This window comes from Giraffa tippelskirchi, chromosome 3 (genome assembly GCF_054371585.1).
Source record: "Giraffa tippelskirchi isolate mGirTip1 chromosome 3, T2T-mGirTip1v1.2.pri, whole genome shotgun sequence".
In the NCBI taxonomy this organism is placed as follows: Eukaryota; Metazoa; Chordata; class Mammalia; order Artiodactyla; family Giraffidae; genus Giraffa; species Giraffa tippelskirchi.
The window spans coordinates 81,345,867-81,372,269 of record NC_137277.1 but is presented as its reverse complement, the minus strand read 5'-3'; the positions used below and the strand labels follow the sequence as shown (position 1 = coordinate 81,372,269).

Sequence of the window (26,403 nt, the reverse complement as noted above, 5' to 3'; positions counted from 1 at the left end):
AAAATGGACAACCTAGAGGAAATGGACAGATTCTTAGAAAAGTTCAACCTCCCAAGATTGAAACAGGAAGAAATAGAAATTATGAACAAGCCAATTATAAGCACTGAAATCAAAACTGTAATAAAAAAAATCTTCCAAAAAACAAAAGCCCAGGGCCAGAGGGCTTCACAGAGGAATTCTATCAAACATTTAGAGAAGAGCTAATGCCTATTTTTCTGAAACTCTTCCAAAAAATTGCAGAGGAAGGAACACTTCCAAACTCATCCTATGAGGCCACAGTCACCCTGATACCAAAAGCAGGCAAAGACAACACACAAAAAGAAAATTACAAGCCGATATCACTGATGAACATAGATGCAAAAATCCTCAACAAAATTCTAGCAAACAATTTAGCAACACATTAAAAAGCTCATACACCATGATCAAGTCAGGTTTATTCCAGGGATGCAAGGATTCTTCAATATATGTAATCAATCAATGTGATACACCATATTAACAAATTGAAAGGTAAAAACCACATGTTTATCTGAATAGATGCAGAAAAAGACTTCAACAAAATTCAGCACCCATTTATGGTAAAAACATTTCAAAAAATGAGCATAGAAGGAACCTACCTCAACATAGTAAAGGCTATATATGATAAGCCCACAGCAAACATTATTCTCAATGGTGAAAATCTAAAAGCATTCCCTCTAAGATCAGGAGCAAGACAAGGGTGTCCACTCTCACCACTATTATTCAACATAGTTTTGGAAGTCCTAGCTATAGCAGTTAGAGAAGAAAAAGTAATAAAAGGAATCTAGATCAGAAAAGAAGAAGTAAAACTCTCACTGTTCACAGATGATATGATATATACATAGAAAATCCAAAAGAAGCTATCAGAAAATTACTAGAGCTAATCACTGAATTCAGCAAAGTCACAGGATACAAGGTCGATACACAGAAATCACTTGCATTCCTATACACTAACAATGAAAAATCAGAAAGAGAAATTAAAGAATCAATCCCATTCATCAGTGCAACAAAAAGAATAAAATATCTAGGAATAAACCTACCTAAGGAGACAAAAGAACTGTATACAGAAAATTATAAGACACTGAGGAAAGAAATCAAAGATGGCATAAACAGATGGAGAGATATTCCATGTTCCTGGGTAGGAAATGACTATACTATCAAATGCAATCTACAGATTCAATACAATTCTTATCAAATTACCAATGGCATTTTTCACAAAACTAGAACAAAAAAATCACAGTTCATATGGAAAAAAAAGACCCAAAGCCAAAGCAGTCTTGAGAAAGAAGAATGGAGCTGGAGGAATCAACCTTTCTGACTTCAGACTATACTACAAAGCTACAGTCATCAGGACTGTATGGTACTGGCACAAAAACAGAAGTACAGACCCATTGAACAAGATAGAGAACCCAGAGATAAACCCACGCACCTATGAGTACCTTATTTTTAACAAAGGAGGCAAGAATATAAAATGGGGCAAAGACAGCCTCTTCAATAAGTGGTGCTGAGAAAACTGGACAGCTACGTGCAAAAGAATGAAATTAGAACACTTCCTAATGCCATACACAAAGATAAACTCAAAATGGATTAAAGACCAATATCTAAGACCAGAAACTGTAAAACTCTTAGAGAAAACATAGGCAGAACACTCGATGACATAAATCAAAGCAAGATCTTCTATGACCCACTATCTAGAATAATGGAAATAAAAACAATAAATAAACAAGTGGGACCTAATTAAACTTAAAAGCGTTAGCACAGCAAAGGAAACCACAAGAAGGTGAAAAGACAAGCAGAATGGGAGAAAATAATAGCAAAGGAAACAACTGACAAAGAATTAATTTCCAAAATATACAAGCAGCTCATACAACTCAATACCAAAAAAAAAAAAAAAAAAAAAACCCAAAAAACAAATATCCCAATCAAAAAGTGGAAAAAGACCTAAACAAACATTTTTCCAAAAAAGACATACAGCCAGCTAACAAACACATGAAAAGATGCTCAACACTGCTCATTATTAGAGAAATACAAATCAAAACTACAGTGCAATACCACCTCACACCAGTCAGAATGGCCATCAGCAAAAAGTCTACAGTGAATGCTGGGAGAGGGTGTGGAGAAAAGGGAACCCTTTTACATTGCTGGTGGAAATATACATTGATACAGCTACTGTACAAGATGGTATTCAGGTTCAGGTCAGTCGCTCAGTCATGTCCGACTCTTTGTGACCCCATGAACCACAGCACGCCAGGCCTCCCTGTCCGTCACCAACTCCAGGAGTCCACCCAGACCCATGTCCATGGAGTCTATGATGCCATCCAACCATCTCATCCTCTGTCGCCCCCTTCTTCCCCTGCCTTCAATCTTTCCCAGCATCAGGGTCTTTTCAAATGAGTCAGCTCTTCACATCAGGTGGCCAAAGTATTGGAGTTTCAGCTTCAACATCAGTCCTTCCAATGAACACCCAGGACTGATCTCCTTTAGGATGGACTGGTTGGATCTCCTTTCAGTCCAAGGGACTCTCAAGAGTCTTCTCCAACACCACAGTTCAAAAGCATCAATTCTTCGGTGCTCAGCTTTCTTTATAGTTCAACTCTCACATCCATACATGACTACTGGAAAAACCATAGCCTTGACTAGATGGACCTTTTTTGCCAAAGAAATGTCTCTGCTTTTTAATATGCTATCTAGGTTGGTCATAACTTTCCTTCCAAGGAGTAAGCGTCTTTTAATTTCATGGCTGCAGTCATCATCTGCTGTGATTTTGGAGCCCCCTCAAAATAAAGTCAGCCACTGTTTCCACTGTTTCCCCATCTATTTGCCATGAAGTGATGGGACCAGATGCCATGATCTTAGGTTTCTGAATGTTGAGCTTTAAGCCAGCTTTTTCACTCTCCTCTTTCACTTTCATCAAGAGGCTCTTTAGTTCTTCTTCACTTTCTGCCATAAGGGTAATGTCATCTGCATATCTGAGGTTATTGATATTTCTCCCAGCAATCTTGATTCCAGCTTGTGCTTCTTCCAGCCCAGCGTTTCTCATGATGTACTTTGCATATAAGTTAAATAAGCAGGGTGACAATATACAGCCTTGACGTACTCCTTTTCCTATTTGGAACCAGTCTGTTGTTCCATGTCCAGTTCTAACTGTTGCTTCCTGACCTGCATACAGGTTTCTCAAGAGGCTGGTCAGGTGGTCTGGTATTCCCATCTCTTTCAGAATTTTCCACAGTTTACTGTGATCCACATAGTCAAAGGCTTTGGCATAGTCAATAAAGCACAGGTAGATGTTTTTCTGGAACTCTCTTGCTTTTTCAATGATCCATCGGATATTGGCAATTTGATCTCTGGTTCCTCTGCCTTTTCTAAAACCAGCTTGAACATCTGGAAGTTCACGGTTCACATATTGCTGAAGCCTGGCTTGGAGAATTTTAAGCGTTACTTTACTAGCATGTGAGATGAGTGCAATTGTGTGGTAGTTTGAGCATTCTTTGGCATTGCCTTCCTTAGGGATTGGAATGAAAACTGACCTTTTCCAGTCCTGTGGCCACTGCTGAGTTTTCCATATTTGCTGGCATATTGAGTGCATCTCTTTCACAGTGTCATCTTTCAGGATTTGGCGATTCCTTAAAAAACTAGGAATAAATCCACCATATGACCCAGCAAAAAACTTCTAGGCATATACCCTGAAGAAACCAAAATTGAAAAAGACACATGCACCCCAATGTCCATTACTGCACTATGTACAACAGCTGGGACTTGGAAGCAACCTAGACCTCCATCGACAGATGAATGGATAAAGAAGCTGTGGTACATATACACAATGGAATATTACTCGGCCATAAAAAAGAACACATTTGAATCAGTTCTAATGAGGTGGATGAACCTAGAACCTACTGTACAGAGTGAAGTAAGTCAGAAAGAGAAATATAAATATCATATACTGACACATATATATGGAATCTAGAAAGATGGTACTGATGAATTTATTTGCAGGGCACCAGTGGAGAAACAGACATACAGTATAGTCCTATGGACATGGTGGGAGGGGAGAAGGGAGAGGGAGAGATGCATGGAGAGAGTAACATGGAAATTTACAAAACCGTATGTAGAATAGATGGCCAATGGAAATTTGCTGTATGACTTAGGGAACTAAAACGGGCTCTGTGACAGTCTAGAAGGGTGGGATGGGGAGAGAGATGGGAGGCAGGTTGAGGAGGGAGGTTTGGGAGGGAGAGGACATGGGAGTACCTATGGCTGATTCTTGTTGATGTTTGACAGAAAACAACAAAATTCTATAAAGCAATTATTCTTCAATTAAAAAATAAATAAAGTGGAAAAAAAAAAGAATTTGCCTGTCAATGCAGGAGACACAGGAGACAAAATTTCAATCCTTGGGTCTGGAAGATCCCCTGGAGAAGGGCATGGCAACCCACTCCAGTATTCTTGCCTGGAGAATTCCATGGACAGAGAAAAGTAGCAGGCTACAGTCTATGGGGTCACAAAGAGTCGTACAAGGCTGAGCACACATGCATGATCATAAATTTATATTAATAAACCAACTCAATAAGACCTTGGAATTTTCAGGGAGAACAGCTTCCAAATCTTTTTTTTTTAAGGTAACTTATAATGTGAAAGTGCTGCATTCAATATGTCAGCAAATTTGGAAAACTCAGCCGTGGCCACAGGACTGGAAAAGGTGAGTTTTTATTCCAATCCCAAAGAAAGGCAATGCCAAAGAATCCTCAAACTACTACCCAATTGCACTCATCTTACAGGCTAGCAAAGTAATGCTGAAAATTCTACAAGGGAGGCTTCAATAGTACGTGAACCATGAACTTCCAGATGTTCAAGATGGATTTAGGAAAGGCAGAGGAACCAGAGATCAAATTGCCAACATCAGTTGGATCATCAAAAAAGCAAGAGAGTTCCAGAAAAACACCTACTTCTGTTTCACTGACTATGCTGAAGACTTTGACTGTGTGTGTCACAATGAACTGTGGAAAATTCTGAAAGAGATGGCAATACCAGACCACCAGACCTGCCTCCTGTGAAACCTGTATGCAGGTCAAGAAGCAACAGTTAGAACCGGACATGGAATGATGGACTGGTTCAACATTGGGAAAGGAGTACATCAAGGCAGTACACTATCACCCTGCTTATTTAACTTATGTGAAGCGTGCATCATGAGAAATGCCAGGCTGAATGAAGCACAAACTGGAATCAAGATTGCTGGGAGAAATATCAATAACCTCAGATATGCAGATAACACCACCCTTATGGCAGAAAGCGAAGAGGAACTAAAGAGCCTCTTGATGAAAGTGAAAGAGGAGAGTGAAAAAGCTGGCTTAAAACTAAACAATCAGAAACTAAGATCATGGCATCTGGTCCCATCACTTCATGGCAAATAGATGGGGAAACATTGAGAGACTTGAGTTTTGGGGACTCAAAAAACACTGCAGATGGTGACCCCAGCCATGAAATTAAAAGACACTTGCTTCTTGGAGGAAAAGCTATGACAAACCTTGACAGCATATTAAAAAGTAGAGACGTTACTTTGCTGACAAAGGTCCATCTAATCAAGGCTATGGTTTTTCCAGTAGTCATGTATGGATGTGAGAGCTGAAACATAAAGAAGGCTGAGCACCAAAGAATTGATGCTTTTGAACTGTGGTGTTGGAGAAGACTCTTGAGAGTCCCTTGGACTGCAAGGAGATCCAACCAGTCCATCCTAAAGGAACTCAACCCTGAATATTCACTGGAAGGACTGATGCTGAAACTAAAGCTTCAATACTTTGGCCACCCAATGCAAAGGCCAACTCATTTGAAAAGACCCTGATGCCGGGAAAGATTGAAATCAGGAGGAAAATGGGATGTCAGAGGATGAGATGGTTGGATGGCATCACTGATTCAAAGGACATGAGTTTGACAAGCTCTGGGAGATGGTGAAGGACAGGGAAGCTTGGTGTGCTGCAGTCCATGAGGTCACAAAAATTCAGACATGACTGAGCGACTGAACAACAAATGATGTAGTAGTGGCCACAACAGGGAACTAATTAGTACATAACCATTTGAAGACAGTAATTTGTGTTTCCTTTTTTCTTTTCTTCAAAAGAAGTGTTTACATAATCCAGCATATTGTCAGTAAAAGAATTGACAAGTGTGAATAATTCCATTTCTGCTGATGCATTGCATTTGGCTTTGTAACTGCAAACTTGTGTTCATTGTACCTACAAATAAACATGGGTCTTTCCAGGGTTGATACTTATCATTTGGGCAGTCATTGGATTGTGGTCTGACAGTAACCTGGTCTTGAAAAAACTATTTTGGTAGACAAAATAGGATGTTTAAATGAGACTCTTTCTGCCTGAGTTTATAGTTGAGACCAATAGGTATTACATTCTAAAGGGAGTGCCAGGCCATCTAGGCCTTTTATGTAGGACTTGGAAAGAAGGTGCCCCAAACTAGTTCTCCTGCCTCCAAGTTAAGGTGCTGGCTTCCCAGCCTGCATTGTGTAAAAAGGGTAACAGTTTATCAGAGCCCCATATTGAGGAGATGGGCTTCCTTGATGGCTCAGTGGTAAAGAATCCATCTGCCAATGAGGGAGACCAGGTTCCATCCCTGGGTCAGGAATATCCCCTGGAGGAGGGCATGGCAACCCACTCCAGTATTCTTGCCTGAAGAATCCCATGGACAGAGGAGCCTGGTGACCTACAGTCCAAAGGATCGCAAAGAGTCAGACACCACTGAGCAACTGAGTATGCATGTTGAGGATATCTTAGGGTTTCTTGAGAGTTCCTTCCAGAGAATCATTTGGGGGACCTACTGTGTCTTTCACCTTGGTGTAGTGTGGGAACAGAGACTGGTACCTGATTCACACCTAAAAACTACAGAAATTAGTGAGCATAAAGAGAGAAGTGTTTTGAGGAGGACTTGCAAATCAATCTAATGGTTGAAAACATGTGATTTTTCCCATAGATCAAATGGATCTATGAAAGATATTCAGGTTTAAAAGGACTTTGACCTGAAAGCAACCCAAATGTTTATCAACAGATGAATGAATGAACACATGTAATAGCCACAAATAATGGAATATTAATCAGCCTTAAAAAGGAAGAAAATTTGGACACATGCTTCAAAATAGATGAATCTTGAAAATATTATGCTAAGTGAAATAAGCCAGTTGCATAAGGACAATTAAGATTTTGCTGTATGAGGTACCCTGAGTAGAGAAATACATAGATGAGAAGGAGAATGCTGGCTGCCATGGGCTGCATGCAAGGAAAAATGAGGAGTTAATGTTTAATGGGCACAGACTTTCACTTTGGGAACATGAAAAAGTTCTGGCGATGGATGATGGTGATGGTCGCATAACAAAGTGAATGTACTTAATGACACTGAACTGTATAATTAAAAATAGTAAATTTTATGCTGTGTCTATTTTACCACAGTTAAAAATAAGAAACAAAAACAGGCCTTGACCAAGAGGAATTCCTGGAAGAGTGAGATAATCCCCATGAGGAAGGGTGGGGATGGGCCCCTGGAAGCCAGGGGCTGAGGGGGATTTATAACCAGTCATCAGGAGAGGCACACCCATATCAGGGTCTGCCATCAGGAGGTTGCTAGTCCTAAGAGTCCTCTGAAGAATTTATAAAAGCAACTCATGATTAAAAGAGAATGTTGGTGTCTGATACAGAGGGCCCTGAAACCAAATTAGGGCAGCATCTGTCAAGTAAGCCTTTGCCCTCTCATCCGACCTCCCTGCATCTGTCTTGGGGGAGGAAGTGAACTGAGGAAGAGTAACAAGGCTCACTATGACCCTCTCCGTGTCCAACTCAATGGACTCAATGGACATGAGTTTGAGCAAACTCTGGGAGATGGTGAGGAATAGGGAAGCCTGTCATGCTACAGTCCATGGGGTCGCAAAGGGTCAGACACGACTTAGCGACTGAACAACAAATGACCCTCTCCTGGCCACAGGCTTCTTATCCTAAACAAGGGGAAAAGCTCAGGGGCTGTATAACTCCTGAGTATGTCAGAAGAGCCATAGAAACTACCAGAGTTCACCCTGGAGTGGGGAAGACTGATTTAGCAGAGTAAGTTTAAAGGAAGAGGGGTGAGAAAGAATCAAATGGTATTCTGCTGGCATCTTAGGAGTCTAACATTTTCAATCACCCAGTTAGAGAGAAATCTCCTCTTGGAGCTTAGGAGATTTCTCATGGAGAAATTCATGGCGACACACCTTCATTTATTCAATATACTTGTATTGAGTACCATTATATTTATATAAAACATCAAATGGAATAAAAGGTAGCTAAGACATGATCATATGCTTTGATGGACACATGTTCTAACAGAGAAAAACACAGACTCGCCATTAACTGCAATATAGGGCAAAGAGAGGAACATATAACCATGAGATCAGAAGCTTTATACAGAGAAGATTACATGTAAATCAAGCTCTGAATGATGGGACAATTTTGAGGGGAGATGGCATAATTGGAACAGAATAAAGTGGAGAGGATGTTAGAACAAAAATCAGAGGGCAGAGAAGCAGATGGTTGATTTGTAGACTATGATGTAGCTGAGTTTTGTAATTAGCACAGAATACTCTGAAAAGAGAAATGAAGGCCAGAGGCAGGAAGATTGTTTGGTATGTGATTTCCAGCGACCTCAAAGGCCAGAAGTTTGAAAGGTAATTTGGGAATAATTTAAGGTTTGTGAGTGGGTGAATTATGCAATCTAAAATACAGTTTAGGAAGAACAAATAGAAGGCTATTACATCTGTTCAGTCAGGAGGCAATGAAGCCTTTAAGTAGGAAGACTGCTGCGGCAATTGGAAAGGAGGAAATGTATTTAAGAGGCTTTTGCTAGGGAGAATCAGTGGGGCTTGGCTCCTGATTGCATTTGCCCTTTTCACACTTTCTGTTTGACCTTCATTCCTTTCTTCTTTTGATCATAAAGGTGCATGCTGCTGCTAGTGCTTAATCGCTGCAGTCGTGTCTGACTCTGTGTGACCCTATGGACTGCAGCCCCCCTAGGCTCCTCTGTCTGTGGGATTCTCTAGGCAGAAGTATTGGAGTGGGTTGCCTTGCCCTCTTTCAGGGGATCGTCCCTACCCAGGGCTCAAACCCGGGTCTCTTGCATTGCAGGCAGATTCTTTATCGCTGAGCCACCAGGGAAGCCCTTATGTGTATCAGTTCAGTTCAGTTCAGTCGCTCAGTTGTGTCTGACTCTTTGCAACCCCATGAATCGCAGCACGCCAGGCCTCCCTGTCCATCACCAATCCCCGGAGTTTACCCAAATTCATGTCCATCGAGTCGGTGATGCTATCCAGCTATCTCATACTCTGTCATCTCCTTCTCCTCCTGCCCCCAATCCCTCCCAGCATCAGGGTCTTTTCCAATGAGTCAACTCTTCGCATGAGGTGGCCAAAGTATTGGAGTTTCAGCTTTAACATCCGTCCTTCCAATGAACAACCAGGACTGCGTTCCTTTAGGATGGACTGGTTGGATCTCCTTGCAGTCCAAGGGACTCTTAAGAGTCCTCTCCAACACCACAGTTCAAAAGCATCAATTCTTGGGCACTCAGCTTTCTTCACAGTCCAACTCTCACATCCATGACGTGTCCCTAATATCCTGATTTATATTTCATGGAAAATTTCTCATCAGTGTCAGGTAACTCTTCATTTGCAGTATCTATGAAAGACACTCCAAAGGACAATTCTTGATGTTCAAAATGAAAAAGTAATATCCTATATCTACAGTTGTGTTGTATTTTCTCTGTATTACCTATAGACTTAGAGGTAAAGTTTTCCCACCCTTATCATAGGATCCTTACTGTCAGAAAACGTAAACACACATCAGTACATTTCTTGTGAAATTTCTGCTGTTCATGCAAAATGGAAATCAAGATCACAGAAGTAAAGTTATTAAACACGATAGTAAATTCCTCTTTTTTTTCTATTATTCAGCTTTAAGAGCATCTCTGTTCTCTAAAAGCCTCAGAGTATTAATTTTATAAATTTAGGAACAAAATAATTTAACAATAGAACTACATAACTAAATTATGAACAATTAAGAAAAGCAATCAGAAAAGTAACTAATTTATAATTTACCTACAAAGTTTATAATTCACCTGTTAAGCAAAATCCAGATAATGTGTTAGTCACTTCATTTTTAAAGGCCAGAAAAGTAGAAAATGTTTTGTATGTTTATAGTTCTGTTTTTCACCATTTGTGAATTAAGCTAAAATGAGCTCAAACTGTCAGCATGGCAAGTCTTTTGGGAGAGGCTTTGCCCTGGGACATGTGCAACTTTTGATGACTTACGTGCTGTTTTTGACACGGGGAATTCTGTCAAGGAATCAGGAAATGAGTGACCTGTTTTCAGCTCACACTTCAAGCTGGAAATGATCTTTGTAATAAAAGAGGCAAAAAATTACAGCTCTTGCCCAGCCCCTCAGTCAGCGGTTTTACAGCAAATCTTGGGCTGAGCAGACTGAGAACTCAGCACTGATTAGGGACAGTGAGTGCTCTGGGTAATAGAACAGCTAACTGTAACTAAAGGTTCTCTCTAAACACTTTCCCTGCATTATTTAACTGAGAGTAACTGAGAGGGCATGCAAGCCAGGGGGACGGAGCCAATGCAGTGCTATTCTTGTATCATCTCCCCTAGGACCTGGGCTCACCCACTCCCCGTATCCTAGCGTGGCCAAGCAAAGGTTCCCCACTCAAATCGGGACCATTCTTCTTGTGTTGTCTCACATTTGCTTATTTTCTCCAGCTTTTATCCTACTCGATTTAATTGTTTAACTGTTAAAGCAACTTTCTTAGCATGTCCATTTAACATATGAAAAAAACTAAGACTGAGAGGGTAAGTAGCTTGTCCAAGATCAACAGCTCCTAAACCAGGATTCAGTCCTAACCAGACTAACCAGACTAACGCCAAAGACAAGGCTTTAGATCTTCTCCCTGCACTGCCTTTCACTGGGATAAAGCCCGAAGCCTCCTTCTGCAGGGGAAAATGGATGGGAGTGGAGTCTCTACCTTAAAAGTGTACCTCTAGTGAGCTCTGAACATTTCTGGGAGAACCTGTGAGGATTAGCCTTCCCAGAGAACTTATGTGGAGAATGTTTACTTCCTGAGGATGTACTGAAAGGGTATTTTTATTTAAAGTGCCCTGGGAAAGAATTTTTAAAAGAAAGAAGAGAACGTTGTGCCTTCTCTCAAGTCTTAAGGGCAGCAGGAAGGAGTGTATTCACAGGACCTCTCCAGGTCAGGAGCTCTGGCGCCTCCCTCTGGGAAGGGGACGGTGTAGGGGGTGGGAGCTGTGGTAGGAGTGGGGATACTGTCGCTGGGGGCTGGGGCCTAGATTATTTCCTTCCACTCTCATTACTAACTGAAAAAAAATACACTGCAGTAAGATTAGGGGAAGGAGAAAGCCACACTTAGACATAGATGTTGGGACAAGAATAAAAACTGGAGAGAATAAGCAAATATGAGACAACACAAGAGGAACCTGTCCCGATCCAAGTGGGGAACCTTTGCTTGGCCACGATGGGCTAAGGGGAGTGGGTGAGCCCAGGTCCTGTCTTGGGGGAGATGATACAAGGATAGCACTGCTGCTCTGTCCCCAGCAGGGTTCTGTCCCCCTGGCTTACACGGCCGCTCACTTGCTCTCACGTTCTCCCTCTCTCTCTCTCACTCGTCTCTATTATTGTTATTATTGTTGTTGCTGCTATTTTACCCTTAAAAAGGCTTGCTAAATTTTCCTGCAAAGTACCTTACATCCCTCATTGAACTACACTGACATAAGTACATAGATATAGATACATAATTCTATTAAGTATTTATGTAAATATTGCACTATTCATGTTCATGTATAATATTTATAAATACATAATTTTAAACTACAGATCCATTCAGAAGCTAAGGTATATTATAGCATATGTAGATCGCATTCCACAGTTTGCGTTTAGTTGCTCTCAAAGTATCATACTGTTTTCATAAAGTTCTGAGATAGGAAATCCTTCCAGATATTCTTGCATATGGATTCCTGGGCTAGGGAGGGCGGTGGATACCACTTGATTATTACAGAGTTTGGTGACTGGTGGGGTAGGGGTTGAGTGGAGGTGGAGGGACAAAACCAAGATGGCAACACCAGAATTCTGACTAGGAATGCTATTTTTGACATTGGCACAAATAAAGCACATGGAACATACAAGTCCACACAAATAAATCAGCCTCTAAAAGGTGAGATTGTTATAAGGCTCAGAGTTGGGCTGAAAATTTGGGAGTGTCAGGAGTAATTTTTGTGTCTAAGGACAAGAGGGCTTTGACTGTGTGGATCACAACAAACTGTGGAAAATTCTCAAAGAGATGGGAATACCAGACTATCTGACCTGTCTCTTGAGAAACCTGTATGCAGGTCAGGAAGCAACAGTTAGAATTGGACACGGAACAACAGACTGGTTCCAAATAGGAAAAGGAGTATGTCAAGGCTGTATATTGTCACCCTGCTTATTTAACTTACATACAGAGTACATCTGAGAAACACTGGGCTGGAAGAAGCACAAGTGGGAATCAAGATTGTTGGGAGAAATATCAATAACCTCAGGTATGCAGATGACACCACCCTTATGGCAGAAAGTGAAGAAGAACTAAAGAGCCTCTTGATGAAAGTGAAAGAGGAGAGTGAAAAAGTTGGCTTAAAGCTCAATGTTTGGAAAACTAAGATCACGGCATCCAGTCCCATCACTTCATGGCAAATAGATGGGGAAAGAGTGGAAACAGTGTCAGACTTTATTTGGGGGGGCTCCAAAATCACTGCAGATGGTGACTGCAGCCATGAAATTAAAAGATGCTTACTCCTTGGAAGGAAGGTTATGACCAACCTAGACAGCTTATTTAAAAGCAGAGACATTACTTTGCCAACAAAGGTCTGTCTAGTCAAGGCTATGGTTTTTCCAGTGGTCATGTATGGATGTGAGAGTTGGACGATAAAGAAAGCTGAGCACCAAAGAATTGATGCTTTTGAACTGTGGTGTTGGAGAAGACTCTTGAGAGTCCCTTGGACTGCAAGGAGATCCAACCAGTCCATCCTAAAGGAGATCAGTCATGGGTGTTCATTGGAAGGACTGATGTTGAAGCTGACACTCCAACACTTTGGTCCCCTATGCAAAGAGTTGACTCATTGATGCTATGCTATGCTAAGTCGCTTCAGTCGTGTCTGACTCTGTGCGACCCCATAGATGGCAGCTCACCAGGCTCCACCGTCCCTAGGATTCTCCAGGCAAGAATACTGGAGTGGGTTGCCATTTCTTTCTCCAGTGCATGAAAGGGAAAAGTGAAAGTGAAGTCGCTCAGTCGTGTCTGACTCTTAGCGACCCCATGGACTGTAGCCTACCAGGCTCCTCCGTCCATGGGATTTTCCAGGCAAGAGTACTGGAGTGGGGTGCCATTGCCTTCTCCATTGAAAAAGACCCTAATGCTGGGAAGGATTGGGGGCAGGAGGAGAAGGGGACGACAGAGGATGAGATGGTTGGATGGCATCACTAACTCAATGGACATGGGTTTGGGTAAACTCCGAGAGTTGGTGATGGACAGGGAGGCCTGGCGTGCTGCGGTTCATGGGGTCTCAAAGAGTCGGACACGACTGAGCAACTGAACTGAACTGAACTGAACTGAAAGGACAAGAGGTATCTGAGTCACACAAACAAGAGGGTGGTGACTATGAACTCAAATGATCAATTACTGGGTAAGGAGACTACGATATTAGCACTTTCTAGGTAATGGGAATCATGGGGTTCCCTAGGTTGGGTAGGTAGATAATTAAGAAGTGGTACCAGTGAAAACTAAGTAAGTCAGATAGATCTTTGCCTCCAGGCCCTTTGTCACCCCAAAATGTGTGGTTTCCTGTCAGTCTGGATGTCCCTGTTTTTCTTTGTCTGCCCACAGATCCCTGTTGTTCACAAGATGTATGGTTTCCTGCCATTTGGCCCATGCCATCCTTTCTCTGCTCATATCTAGCTACTTGCCTATCCTAACAATATTATATCACTTTTATGTGGAATCGTTTAAAAATTATACAAATGAACTTATTTACAAAACAGAAATAGACTCACAGATATAGAAAACAAACTTACAATTACCAAAGGGGAAAAGGTGGGGGAGGAATAGAAACACACTACTATATATATAAAATAGATAAAGTACAAGGTCCTACTGTATGGCACAAGGAACTATATTCAATAACTTATGATAACCTATAATGGAAAAGAATCTGAAAAAGATTATCTAAATAACTGAATCATTTTGCTGTATACCAGAAACTAACACAACATGATAAATCAACTACATTTCAATTTTTAAAAAGCAGTGGAACCAGTGAGAATGCTGACTTTCCTTGGTAAATGGCCATTCATGCTTCAACCCAGTTATCTTAGCCCTCTTCAGTAGCCACTAGGAGGTAGGCAAAGAGTGAGAAAATGAGATGTTCTCTGTGTGTGTGTGTGTGAGAGAGAGAGAGAATTCCATCATGGCAATATGAAGTAGGGCTTAAGTGGGGCTAGTTTATAGTGTGTTCTCCTTTATATAGTTTCAGAAATTCTGAAACAATGGATGAAGTAGCTCTCTAGAGATCCGAATTCAATGAGAGTGAAGGAGGCATGACTCAACATTTGTTGTTCAAATTCCTATCTTTTGCTCTTTCTTCCAATTCATGATAATTTCTCACTAATAAAAATACAATTATAAGTAATAAAGTGACTATTGTTATTGCCATAATTTTATTGACCACATCCTAAAATCTTCACATATATCATCTCATTTAATTCTCACCATTGAGGCAGGTGACAGAGCCAGCATTTAAAAACGGATCTGCACACAGACCTTAATGTTCTACTAGTGATTCTTATTTGCTGGCTGTGTGTTTAAAGTTCACCCGTATATTAACTCAACCTGTAGATATTGTGTTTATTTCTTACTGGATTGATGTTACATAGAAACAAAGCAGGACTATCTCAGAGGGAGAGCAAAAAATCCCTTTCTTCCATTCTTTCCTTCCTCCTTCTTTTTCCCCTTCAACTATTCATCCAGAACCATTCAATAAATACCAAAGTACCCTGCTAGACTCTGGGAATATGGTTGCAAAAAAAAAAGACACAGATCCTTGTTGCTTCCAGGGGTCATGGTCTGGTTAGGAAGGGAAAAGTATATAGATGGTTATGCTGTGTTTCCACAATAAACTGTGTTTCCACAATAAACTGTGGAAAATTCTGAAAGAGATGGAAATACCAGACCATCTGACCTGTCTCTTGAGAAACCTGTATGCAGGTCAGGAAGCAACAGTTAGAACTGGACATGGAACAACAGACTGGTTCCAAATAGGAAAAGGAGTACGTCAAGGCTGTATATTGTCACCCTGCTTATTTAACTTATATGCAGAGTACATCATGAGAAACGCTGGGCTGGAAGAAACACAAGCTGGAATCAAGATTGCCGGGAGAAATATCAATAACCTCAGATATGCGGATGACACCACCCTTATGGCAGAAAGTGAAGAAGAACTAAAGGGCCTCTTGATGAAGGTGAAGGAGGAGAGTGAAAAAGTTGGCTTAAAGCTCAACGTTCAGAAAACTAAGATCATGGCATCTGGTCCCATCACTCCATGGGAAATAGATGGGGAAACAGTGGAAACAGTGTCAGACTTTACTTTTTTGGGCTCCAGAATCACTGCTGATGGTGACTGCAGCCATGAAATTAAAAGACGCTTACTCCTTGGCAGGAAGGTTATGGCCAACCTAGATAGCATGTTTAAAAGCAGAGACATTACTTTGCCAACAAAAGTACATCTAGTCAAGGCTATGGTTTTTCCAGTGGTCATGTATGCATGTGAGAGTTGGACGGTGAAGAAAGCTGAGCGCCGCAGAATTGATGCTTTTGAACTGTGCTATTGGAGAAGACTCTTGAGAGTCCCTTGGACTGCAAGGAGATCCAATGAATCCATCCTAAAAGAGATCAATCCTGGGTGTTCATTGGAAGGTCTGATGTTGAAGCTGAAGCTCCAATACTTTGGCCACCTCATGCGAAGGGTTGACTCATTGGAAAAGACCCTAATGCTGGGTAGGATTGGGGGCGGGAGGAGAAGGGGACGACAGAGGATGAGATGGTTGGATGGCATCACCGACTCGATGAACATGGGTTTGGGTAGACTCCGGGAGTTGGTGATGGACAGAGAGGCCTGGCGTGCTGCAATTCATGGGGTTGCAGAGAGTTGGACACGACTGAGCAACTGAACTGAACTGAACTGATGCTGTGTTTAGTGTCTGACTCTTTGTGACCCCATGGACTGTAGCCTGCCAGGCTCCTCTGTCCATGGGGATTCTCTCGGCAAGAATACTGGAGTGGACAGCCTGTCACTTCTCCAGGGGATCTTCCCAACCCAGGAATTGACCTGCGGTCTCTTGCTTTACCAGCTGAGGTACCAGGGAAGCCCCACATAGATGGTTGGCTGTTAATTTTAAGTCTTCTAAACCTTAAGCCAGAATTCTGCAGGTATCACTGACTCCCCTATTTACCCTCTTCCTTGGTTTTCTCTTCCTAACAATGTCTCACTTGATACACGGAATATTTTGAAGATTATACATGTGTTATATCATACTGTACCATATAATGTTATCTGCTGCTGCTGCTGCTAAGTCACTTCAGTTGTGGCCGACTCTGGGTGACTCCATAGACAGAAGCCCACCAGGCTCCCTCATCCCTGGGATTCTCCAGGCAAGAACACTGGAGTGGGTTGCCATTTCCTCCTCCAATACATGAAAGTGAAAAGTGAAAGTGAAGTCGCTCAGTCATGTCCGACTCCTAGCGACCCCATGGACTGCAGCCTACCAGGCTCCTCAGTCCAAGGAATTCTCCAGGCAAGAGTACTGGAGCGGGGTGCCATTGCCTTCTCTAATAATGTTATCTAGACATTGACATTTTATCTGCTCTACTTATTTCATGTGGGTTAGTCGCTCAGTCATGTCTGACTCTTGCGACCCCAGGACTGTAGCCCACCATTCTCTTCTGTCCATGGAATTCTCCAGGCAAGAATTTTGGAGTGGGTTGCCATTTCCTTCTCCAGGGGATCTTCCCAACCTAGAGATCGAATCTGGGTCTCCTACATTGCAAGCATATTCTTTACTATATGAGCCAGCAGGGAAGCCAAACTTATTTCATAGATATAAATAAAATCTTTGCTAATAGCTAGAGTATAGAAGTTGGAAAAAAATAGGTATTGGGTCTAAACAAGCTGGGATTCAAGGGAGACTAGAGCTATACTTTTAGAACTTAGTGGGTCTGAGGGGAGATGGAATACAGTCCTGGGAAACATGGCCGAATTCTCAGCAGGATGCTCTCATCTGTGCCGGGGAGGGGTGGGGGGTTTGCATGGTGACAAGATCAGTTTCCCCCTTCTGCATCACACATTATCACAGTGGAGTTTTTTTTCTTACAGTAATAAAAGTTGTGAATTTCCAGATTATCTATACATATTCAAAATACATTCATAATATATTTTAAATCCTGACAAATTAATTTTGGATCATCCCTTTTAATAAACCTAAAATTTTAAATCTGTACTTATAATAACCGTACACAGGTGGTACAGGGGTAAAGAATAGGTAAAAAGTAGGAAATGGCAATGAACTCCAGTATTCTTACCTGGAAAATTCCATGGACAGTGGAGCCTGGCAAGCTACAGTCTATGGGGTCGCCAAGCGTCAGACACAACTGAGCACTCACGCATTATACAACATATATGGCTGGGCTGCAGGGGATCTGTGATTATCCCTGAATTATAATCCCTGAAATTATATGTAAAACTATGTGCACATGTATATTGTTCTAAAGAGGGTCTGTAGCTTTCATCAAATTCAAATCTATGACACTAAAATTTGACCCCATAAATAAATAATTAAAAATTGAAAAGCTAAACTCCATAACAAGGATGTTTTCCCCCCTCAAAGATTAGAGCTTTTAGCATAAGTTCTGACATAAATATACTACACTTACATCAAGAGCCACAGACTGCTTGGCCCATGACTTCTTCACTTGATCATACATAATTGTATTGTTGATGCCAAGGCCACAAAAGATGACAAAAGCCTAGGAAAGAGAGAGTTTGCTAATTAAAAATTGCCATAACTCATTGACATAATCTAATATAAAAGCAGACAGGCATCAGGAATGGGCCTGAAAATATAATTTTATTATACACAGAGGTAAGCCTTAGGGAAATACGTACATTAAAATTCTTAATTACTATTATCATGTAACAGCTTTATCGCTCACACTGCGCCAGAGAAAAATTATTAATTTAATGTTATTGTGAGGAAATAACTTTGCACATTTAGAAACATATAGTCCATTTAAATCTGTTCTTACTTTATTTAGGTTGTGAACTGATTTTAGCCATTTTATTCCACTTAACCAAAAGCAATCTCTTTCAAAAGCTAGGGTATAAAAGAGTTTGGTAAAGAAGCCAAGTGATTGAATCCATAAGGTAAATGTTAAGGGGACGGAGGATTCAGATTTTGAACCAGTTAGTAAAGAAACTCTGACGTATTCTCAGCTAGAGAAAAATTATCATGAGGCTTTCATGTTGGCTACTGGTGCAAAGTCTACCGAAAGCCTGTTCAGGGCTAACCTCTCCAGCTGAGGGCAGACAGGAGTAAATAAATGGAAACTTGGAAACAGAAGAGAGGTGATGGCAGTGCCTCTGGCAGAGCTGGCTACAGGTCTCAAGGCTGAACACACACGAACAAGAAAAAGATAAGACGATTTACACTTCAGAGAGAAGAAGAAGGCAATTTAGTTCCATAAAAAACAATCAATTAGGATTAAAAAAAATAACCTGATTCATGAAAAAGAGAATCAAATCTCACCTAAACACTGATACATTCTTTAAATCTTCTTTTAAATTTCACCACGCTGTCAAAGTATAATGATTAAAAGTTGTCAATTAATAATTATTTATCCTTCCTAATGTGGGCAAGCTGTAACCAGGAGACTACTACTGACTCAGCTATAACCCCTGGTTCAGACATTTATTTTCTTACCTCGAAAAGTCGTTGATCGGCATCATCAAAAGGTTTCCCATCGAGTCTATTTAACACTTGAGCCACTCCTATGAGAAGAGGTTGGGAGATGTGGTCATTTTTGACACTGGACATCGTGCCCCTACCATACAGTAAGATGACTCTAGCCTCCTTTAAGTGCAGACACTCAGCTTAATCCCAGGTTGCTCTAACACCTGCTGCCTGTGTGAGAGCAGTTGTGAGGTGTTACGGGGATGCGGTCCATTTTCCAGCTCTGATATCCAGACCACGTCTCAGTGAAGCCTGGAGTTCTATCAGGTATTAACCAGATTCCCAAAAAATGGTTTTCAAGATGATTGTGTACAATAATTGATATATCTTGGTGTACACATATATACACAGTTATATACATATGTGTGTGTGTGTGTGCTCAGTTGTGTCCAACTCTTTGTGACCCCATGGACTGTAACCTGCCACACTCCTTTGTCTGTGGAATTTTCCAGGCAAGAATACTGGAGTGAGTTGCCATTTCCTTCCCCAGGGGACCTTCCTGACCCAAGAATCAAATCTACATCTCTTGCAACTCCTGCATTGGCAGGCAGACTCTTTACCACTGTACCACCTGGGAAGCCATATATAATTATACAAATATACAAATTAAAAAAATATATAATTAAAATGTTTTCAATTCTCTGAAGCATAGTGCTTGAATGAGGCAGCATGGCATAGTGATTAAGAACATAGGCTCTGGAGTTAAACAGCCTTGGTTTGAATTTCAACTCCATTGTTAGTAGTGTTACTGTGAGCACATTACCTAACTTAACACTGAATTTCTTCACTGGTAAAATGAGGATTAAAATGCTAACTATCTCAGTGGGTTATAAAGATTAAACAAGATAACATTTGAATAATGTTTGTAAAGCATATTGCTCCACATGGAGAGAACATTCAAGAAATGTTAAGAATTATGATACAGTTAACCTTCAAAGGAAGGTTAGTTTTGTTGCCTGCTACCAATGGAACTAAACTAGTTTTACAAAATTTAACTTATATGGGTCTTATTTCCAAAGTTCATGTCCAGCATTATACTAGATGTTTTGGGCATGACCCAGGAATCATGGCACTATCAAAGCACACAAGTTTAACTAGAAAAATTCAAAAATCTTGAAAACATTCCTTTGTGTCCCTATTTAGTGTATGTATATATATATATATATATATATATATACATATATATATATGGCTGTAATTCTAAATGCTTTTATTTTTTAAAAACACCTAACTTCCCATCAGGGAGCTATGCCATCATACGGTAGAAGACATGTATAATAAAATACAAAGCTTTTAGTGTGCAACAGGCAAACTACAGTCTTAGTTGTGAAAGAAAATAGATGTTTACACTTAGGAATGAAATGTAAGACTGCATGTGAGATTGCCATTGGACATCTACAGATAATGCAAGCTGTTTCTCATGGACTTTCTCTTCTCATTAAACTTAAATACATTTTGGGACTTCCCAATGTGGTCCAGTGGTTAGGATTCCATGCTTCCACTGCAGAAGGAAGGGGTTCCCTCATACGGGAACTAAGATCCAGCATGCTACAACACAGCCAAAACAAACAAGCAAACCTTAAATATATTTAAAACTTGACACATGATGTAATTTAATGCTTTGTACTAGAGATTCAAATTCTCAAATCTTAGAATATTCTTTATGTTCAAAAATACTAATATTTTCTGTAGATTAAGAAAACTGATGAAAAAATTCTCTTAGAATTCAAGTGTTAATATTTATAGAAAACTAAATCCTTTGGTAAGTCCAATATCTTAAGAGTTTGAGAGGCAGCCTTAGGGTGATGCAAAGAGACAAATTTATATTAGTTCCCAAATGTATTAGTTACCTTATGTCTGTTAGAAGAAAGACACGTTTTCATTATGTTTAAACAACTACTGTCTCCCCCCTTCTTGACTTTAACTACTGACCCCTTCTTGATTAACTTTAGGTTTCAGATTTTCCTGAATGAATTTTTGAGGGAAAAGAAAGGAGCAGGGAGGGAGAGAAAAATTGGAAACTGCTCTCGCTCACAATTTCCATATTCAGGGGAAAGTGTAACCTATTTTGGAACCATCGAAGCAGAAAGACACATTTCAGTCTATGCCTTTGCATTTATCCTATGTGTAAAAGCATAGATGTAAACATATAGATGTACTAGGATTAAGAAGCCTGAGTTTTATTTGGGACTCTGCTAATAACTCACTTTGTGACCTTATTCAAATCTTTTCTCTCTCTTTGGGCCTCAATTTCCACAGAGTAAGATAAAGAGTTCAGTTAGCTGCTTTCTGAAATCCCCACCAACTTCAAAATGATTGGTTCTTATTTAAAGGAATAAATATCTGTGCATTGTCCTGCTTAATGTTGATGCATCAGGAGTCTTCACTTGTGAGATTACACAAGAGTATGAAACATAAGTTGATGAGTACTGGACATGAAAAGGGGCACATTTAAAAAATAGATAGATATACTTCAAAGTAAATTGCATTTTTGTTTTAATAAAAGAATTTTGATAATTTAGGTAATGTCTTACCAATTATTTGGTGGTTGCTATTCCAAATAGGTACGCAGAGAACCGATCTTATGTGAAAGCCAGATATCTGGTCAGCCTAGGACATAAGAAAGTAATAATTAAAATTAAATATTATCTACCCATTTCTGACATATGGCTTACCACTCTTCATAACAGAGGTTTAAAAGTAACTTTTAAAAAGACATAATTTTAATGCATATACTTGCCTGTCTCTTTTCAGTTAAAACATCACAATGTACATCCCAAAGAAATCAAGCCATAGCATTATTTATACTAACGATGTGCCAGAAACAACCTGAACATTACACTGGAGGAAGTGGTTAAGTAAATCACAGCACAGTGGAATGTTATCCATCTAATTAAAATCATGCTGTAGAAGAATATTTATAAACAGGGAAATTTTTAATATATTAAGTGCTACTAGTCTTAGTGCCTGTGGGTGTACAAATACATATTATGCACATTGGAAAATCCTGGAAAAATTATAAGCATAATAGTTCCCCTTGAATTGTTTGTCCGTGGAAGTGTTTGTTTCTTTGCTTTTAAAATATACTTTATTTTTTTAAAAAACAAATAGGTTCATAACTAATGAGACCAAACACAGAGTTCCCAAATACTTTCCACTACCACATGTACACATAGTGACACACCCCTCACTATCAACATCCCTCACCAGAGTGGTACGTTTGCTGCAACTGATGAACCCACACTGATTCATCATTATTACTCAAAGTCCATAGTTTACATTAGAGTTCACGATTGATGCTGTACATTCTATGGGTTTTAACAGCTTTATAATGTCACATATCTACCATTGTAGTATCATACAGCGTAGCTTCACTGCCCTAAAAGTTCTCTGTATGCCACCTACTCATCTACCCATTCTTCTGGCAATCACTGACCCTTTTATCTTCCAGCTCTATTAAGGTATAATTGACAAAACTGTAACTTATTTAAAGTGTACAACATGATGATTTGATATATGTATATGCTGTGAGAGAACTCTGCCTATGGGAGTTTTTTTAACTACTGTTTCTATATTTTAAATTTTAGATAATGAATTACCTGTATATAAGAGAAAAGGTTATTTTCTAAATAGAGCTATAGGGGAACAATGGTGTCCAATGGTGCAGAATAGTCAAATAGGATAAGTGCTGAAAATGGGCTACTGGCTTTAGCAACACAGAAGGACAGCTGAAGGCAAAGACAGTCAAGGGAAGAAGGAATGGGATCAGAAACGGAAGTCAAGCGGTTAGTTCTGGAGGAGAGGAAGGCCACACTGAGTGAGCGGAGCTAGAGTCCCGTATGGGCTGAGCCCAGGAGGAGAGAAAAGGTGACTGAGAACGGTGAGAATGTTTCTAAGTCGTTCCCGCTGTGGCTGAGGGAGAGAAGTGGGGCAGCACTAACTGGCTATGAGGACAGGGAAGAGGGCGTGGTGACAATTTGCTTGCTGATGAGCCCAACAAGACAGGAGAGGGGGAGAAAAAAAGGATGACAGAGTGTGATGAGAGTGAGTTTTCTGATCTTAAGATCATTAAAGCAATTCTCTGGTTGTTTGTGGCTATGGCCGTTGTTTCTGGAAAGTTAAGATAATTTAGGTTAGTTTATATGACTACAGCTCTGGGAGTTGGTGATGGACAGGGAGCCCTGGCATGCTGCAGTCCACGGGGTCGCAAAGAATCGGACACGACTAAGCGACTGAACTGAACTGAACTGATATGACTATATGAGATAGCAAGGCCTGGGAGTGCCTGGTTATCCCTCTGTAGGGACTGAAAGAGAAGGAGATGGGAGATGAAGCCCATTGTAGAAGCACAAGACCTTGAAAAATGAATGCCAAACAGGGTAAGGAGGAAGAAGAAAGTATGGAGGAGTCATCTCTGTGCATCAGGTAACCCAAGTCTGCAGATCGCATCAGTCAATGAGCTCAAAAATATCTGTTGGCTTCTTAATCCCAACCAAGTCCCCCAAACTCTTCATGCCTCAATTTTGTCATCAATGTGTATCTCTTGCACACCAAACTATTAACACTGGTTATCTCCAGATGTTGGCATTAGAGCACCTTCTCATCATTTCTTCTTTCTGCTTTTTCTTATTTTCCAGGTCATTTTATGAGAATATGTGTGTGAAAAGGCTTCAGACTGTGTAAGATGTTTTACAGATATCAATATTACTAGTATTGAAAGAAAACACCTTTCCAGAAATATTTGCTCCACTGTTCCACAGGGTCCCTACTCCATCATTCTTAGATTAAAATTTACACCATTAGAATTTCAATGTTAGGCCATGTGAGACTAAGTAGCCTTTCCAGGAGGCTACCATTAAAATAAATATATTATCTAGGGGTGCCTAGTTCTTTCCAATTAAACATGTATATACTAAAAATTTTGCTAGTCTCTGTCCTCACTGGATCTTTCCAGTTAATGGATATAATTTAAGGCTGTTTAACCTCATGGAGCCATCAAAATATACTGTCATATTTTCCAGACTCTCAAAGTCACTCAAAGGCAACGTTAAAAGAATTGGTGATAACATAATATTATTCATTACTGTGCAATGTGTTTTCTTTCCCTAGACCGATATGTACAACTTTAACAGTAATCTAAGGTAATATTTTACCCCTCAAACGCCAGTCTACCAGTGAGAAGTTCTGGCTCTAGGACAAGTGAGGGAGGAGATGTTCTGAGTCTGTCCCCTGACTTCCCTGAAACAAAGGGACATTTTTTTATGCCAACCTCATCCACAGGTAGGCTTCTAGAACACTGCCTACAAATGATTCCTTAAATTCCTGACACATGCACTCCTCAAAAACAACCAACCTTTGGGCTTAAAGCAGAGGCACCATATCCACTGATGCAGCAAAGTCTGTTTGACTTAGAACTATGGGACCCCATACTTACAGCTTCCCGATTGGATACCTTATTCAAGTTTCAGTAACCCTGCTGACTCTGCTTGCCCTCCTGGTCATCTGGAAATCCAGTATCCATTGTCCAGTCTTCCCTACCAAACCCTACTCTCTGGAAAGGCTCTCGAACTGGTTTACACTAAGTATCAGTGACTGAGAGATTACTGGGAGCAAATACACCTTGGCAGATTCACAGAGCCCTGTCGACTAATGGTTCCATTTTTGCACATTTCCTTTTGTAACAGAAGCCTAACTGATAGACCAGAAGGTGTTATAAAGAATGAAAAAGGAGCTGTCCTGCCGGGCTAGCACTCAGCATTCCAGATTGCAGCAGTGCTTTGCTGTGGAGATCTGGCAGATGAAAGGAACTTTAATGCTCTAAGTCAAAGGATCTCAGAGTCTGAAGCCCCATTATCCTTAAGTGCTACATGGCAAGGGGAAGAACTATTGACTTGTCTATAACAGGCTTTAATAAAAAAAAAAAAGAGAGAGAACTTTACAGGGAAGAACTGCATGAGACTGAAGAGTGACAGACTTAATATCCTGACTCCTCAGATTTAACTGTGTAGCTCTGGAGATCAATTCCCCATGGCAGAGGAGAGCTGGGTGCTGATGGATTTTCCACCACTCCTGAATCGGTAACACACAGACCACCAAACCATCTGTGCATAAGACTTGCCCTACTTCTTAGTTACTTTCTGCCATTCCCCTTGCTGAACGCTTTTCTTGTTTAAATGTTGGGTCCAATTGTTCATTTTTGTTGCAGGCAGAAAACAAATTCTTCATGAAATGGCTCAGAAAACTCTTTACCCATAATTATACAAATGGAGGGAAACATTAACTTAAGCAACAGAGTAGTATACCTTATACTGACTAAATAATAGCTGGCTGTGCATTAGTGTATTTGTTTTAAGGTGTTCTTTTGATCTAGTATGAAAAAAAAGGGCAGAAAGCTGCACAGATGATGTGCTACAGTGCAACTAATTATTGGGAGTTGAGTTCATAAGCACAATGCCTTCTAAAGGCAAGGCCAGAATAAATGTTTCATGGTGAAGGTATTTATAAGTAGAGAATGTGCTTCAAGAAGCCACCTGATACAAGGGCAGGTCATCTGCAAATGGTTTATATACATGCTGCTGGGACAGCCTCAGACAAAGATCTTAGAATAAAATCCAACCAAAACTCTGTGCTGGCAAGGGCAATAGAAAATAATCCATCTGAATGCCTCAAAGATACAGCAAGGCAAGTTAATATACTTAAATCTTGCATCATCTAAATTCTGGTTTTGAGTGGCAGTTTATAGTTTTTAGAAGGCTGATAAAATATAATTTCACAAAAGATATAAAAGGTCTAGCACTTTTAAACATCTTTATAATTTTTCATGATTATAAAAATAATATATACATTTGTGAAATTTTTAAGTTAAAATCAAAAGCTGTAATCTTGCCATCTCTAGAAATGGCAACTATTAACTGTTTGGGATACATTCTTCTGGATCTTTTCCTAAAAATATCTAATGTGTTACATATCTATTTATAACATATTCAATAATACATAATTGTTAATAAATAACAGATAATATGTTCAACAATACTGAACAATATTCAGCTATAATGCCTGTTAGTTTTTAGGGACACATCAGTGAGTAAAACCGACAAAATTCTAACCTTTACTGAGCTCACATTCTAGAGAGAGGAGACAGATGGTAAACAATACAAAAAATACATAAATGAATTATATGTGAGAAGGTATTAAAATTATGGGGAAAAAGTAGAGCAGGATAAAAGGGATTAGAAATAAAAGGGTGCCAGACCTTACTAA

The 26,403-nt window shown here is 40.1% G+C and overlaps 1 protein-coding gene across 4 annotated transcripts in view; it reads right to left on the bottom strand.

The window, feature by feature from the left end:
* Window positions 1-26,403, bottom strand: part of PDE11A (phosphodiesterase 11A) — a 403,729-nt gene that overhangs the window by 167,399 nt on the left and 209,927 nt on the right. For all 4 annotated transcript variants that reach the window (XM_081579583.1, XM_081579585.1, XM_081579584.1 and 1 more), the window contains 3 exons: window positions 21,678-21,753; window positions 19,114-19,181; window positions 18,068-18,160 (listed from right to left, as the gene is read on the bottom strand). In XM_081579583.1, coding sequence (XP_081435709.1) covers window positions 18,068-18,160; window positions 19,114-19,181; window positions 21,678-21,753 — 237 coding nt within the window. The remainder of the gene's footprint in view (window positions 1-18,067; window positions 18,161-19,113; window positions 19,182-21,677; window positions 21,754-26,403) is intronic.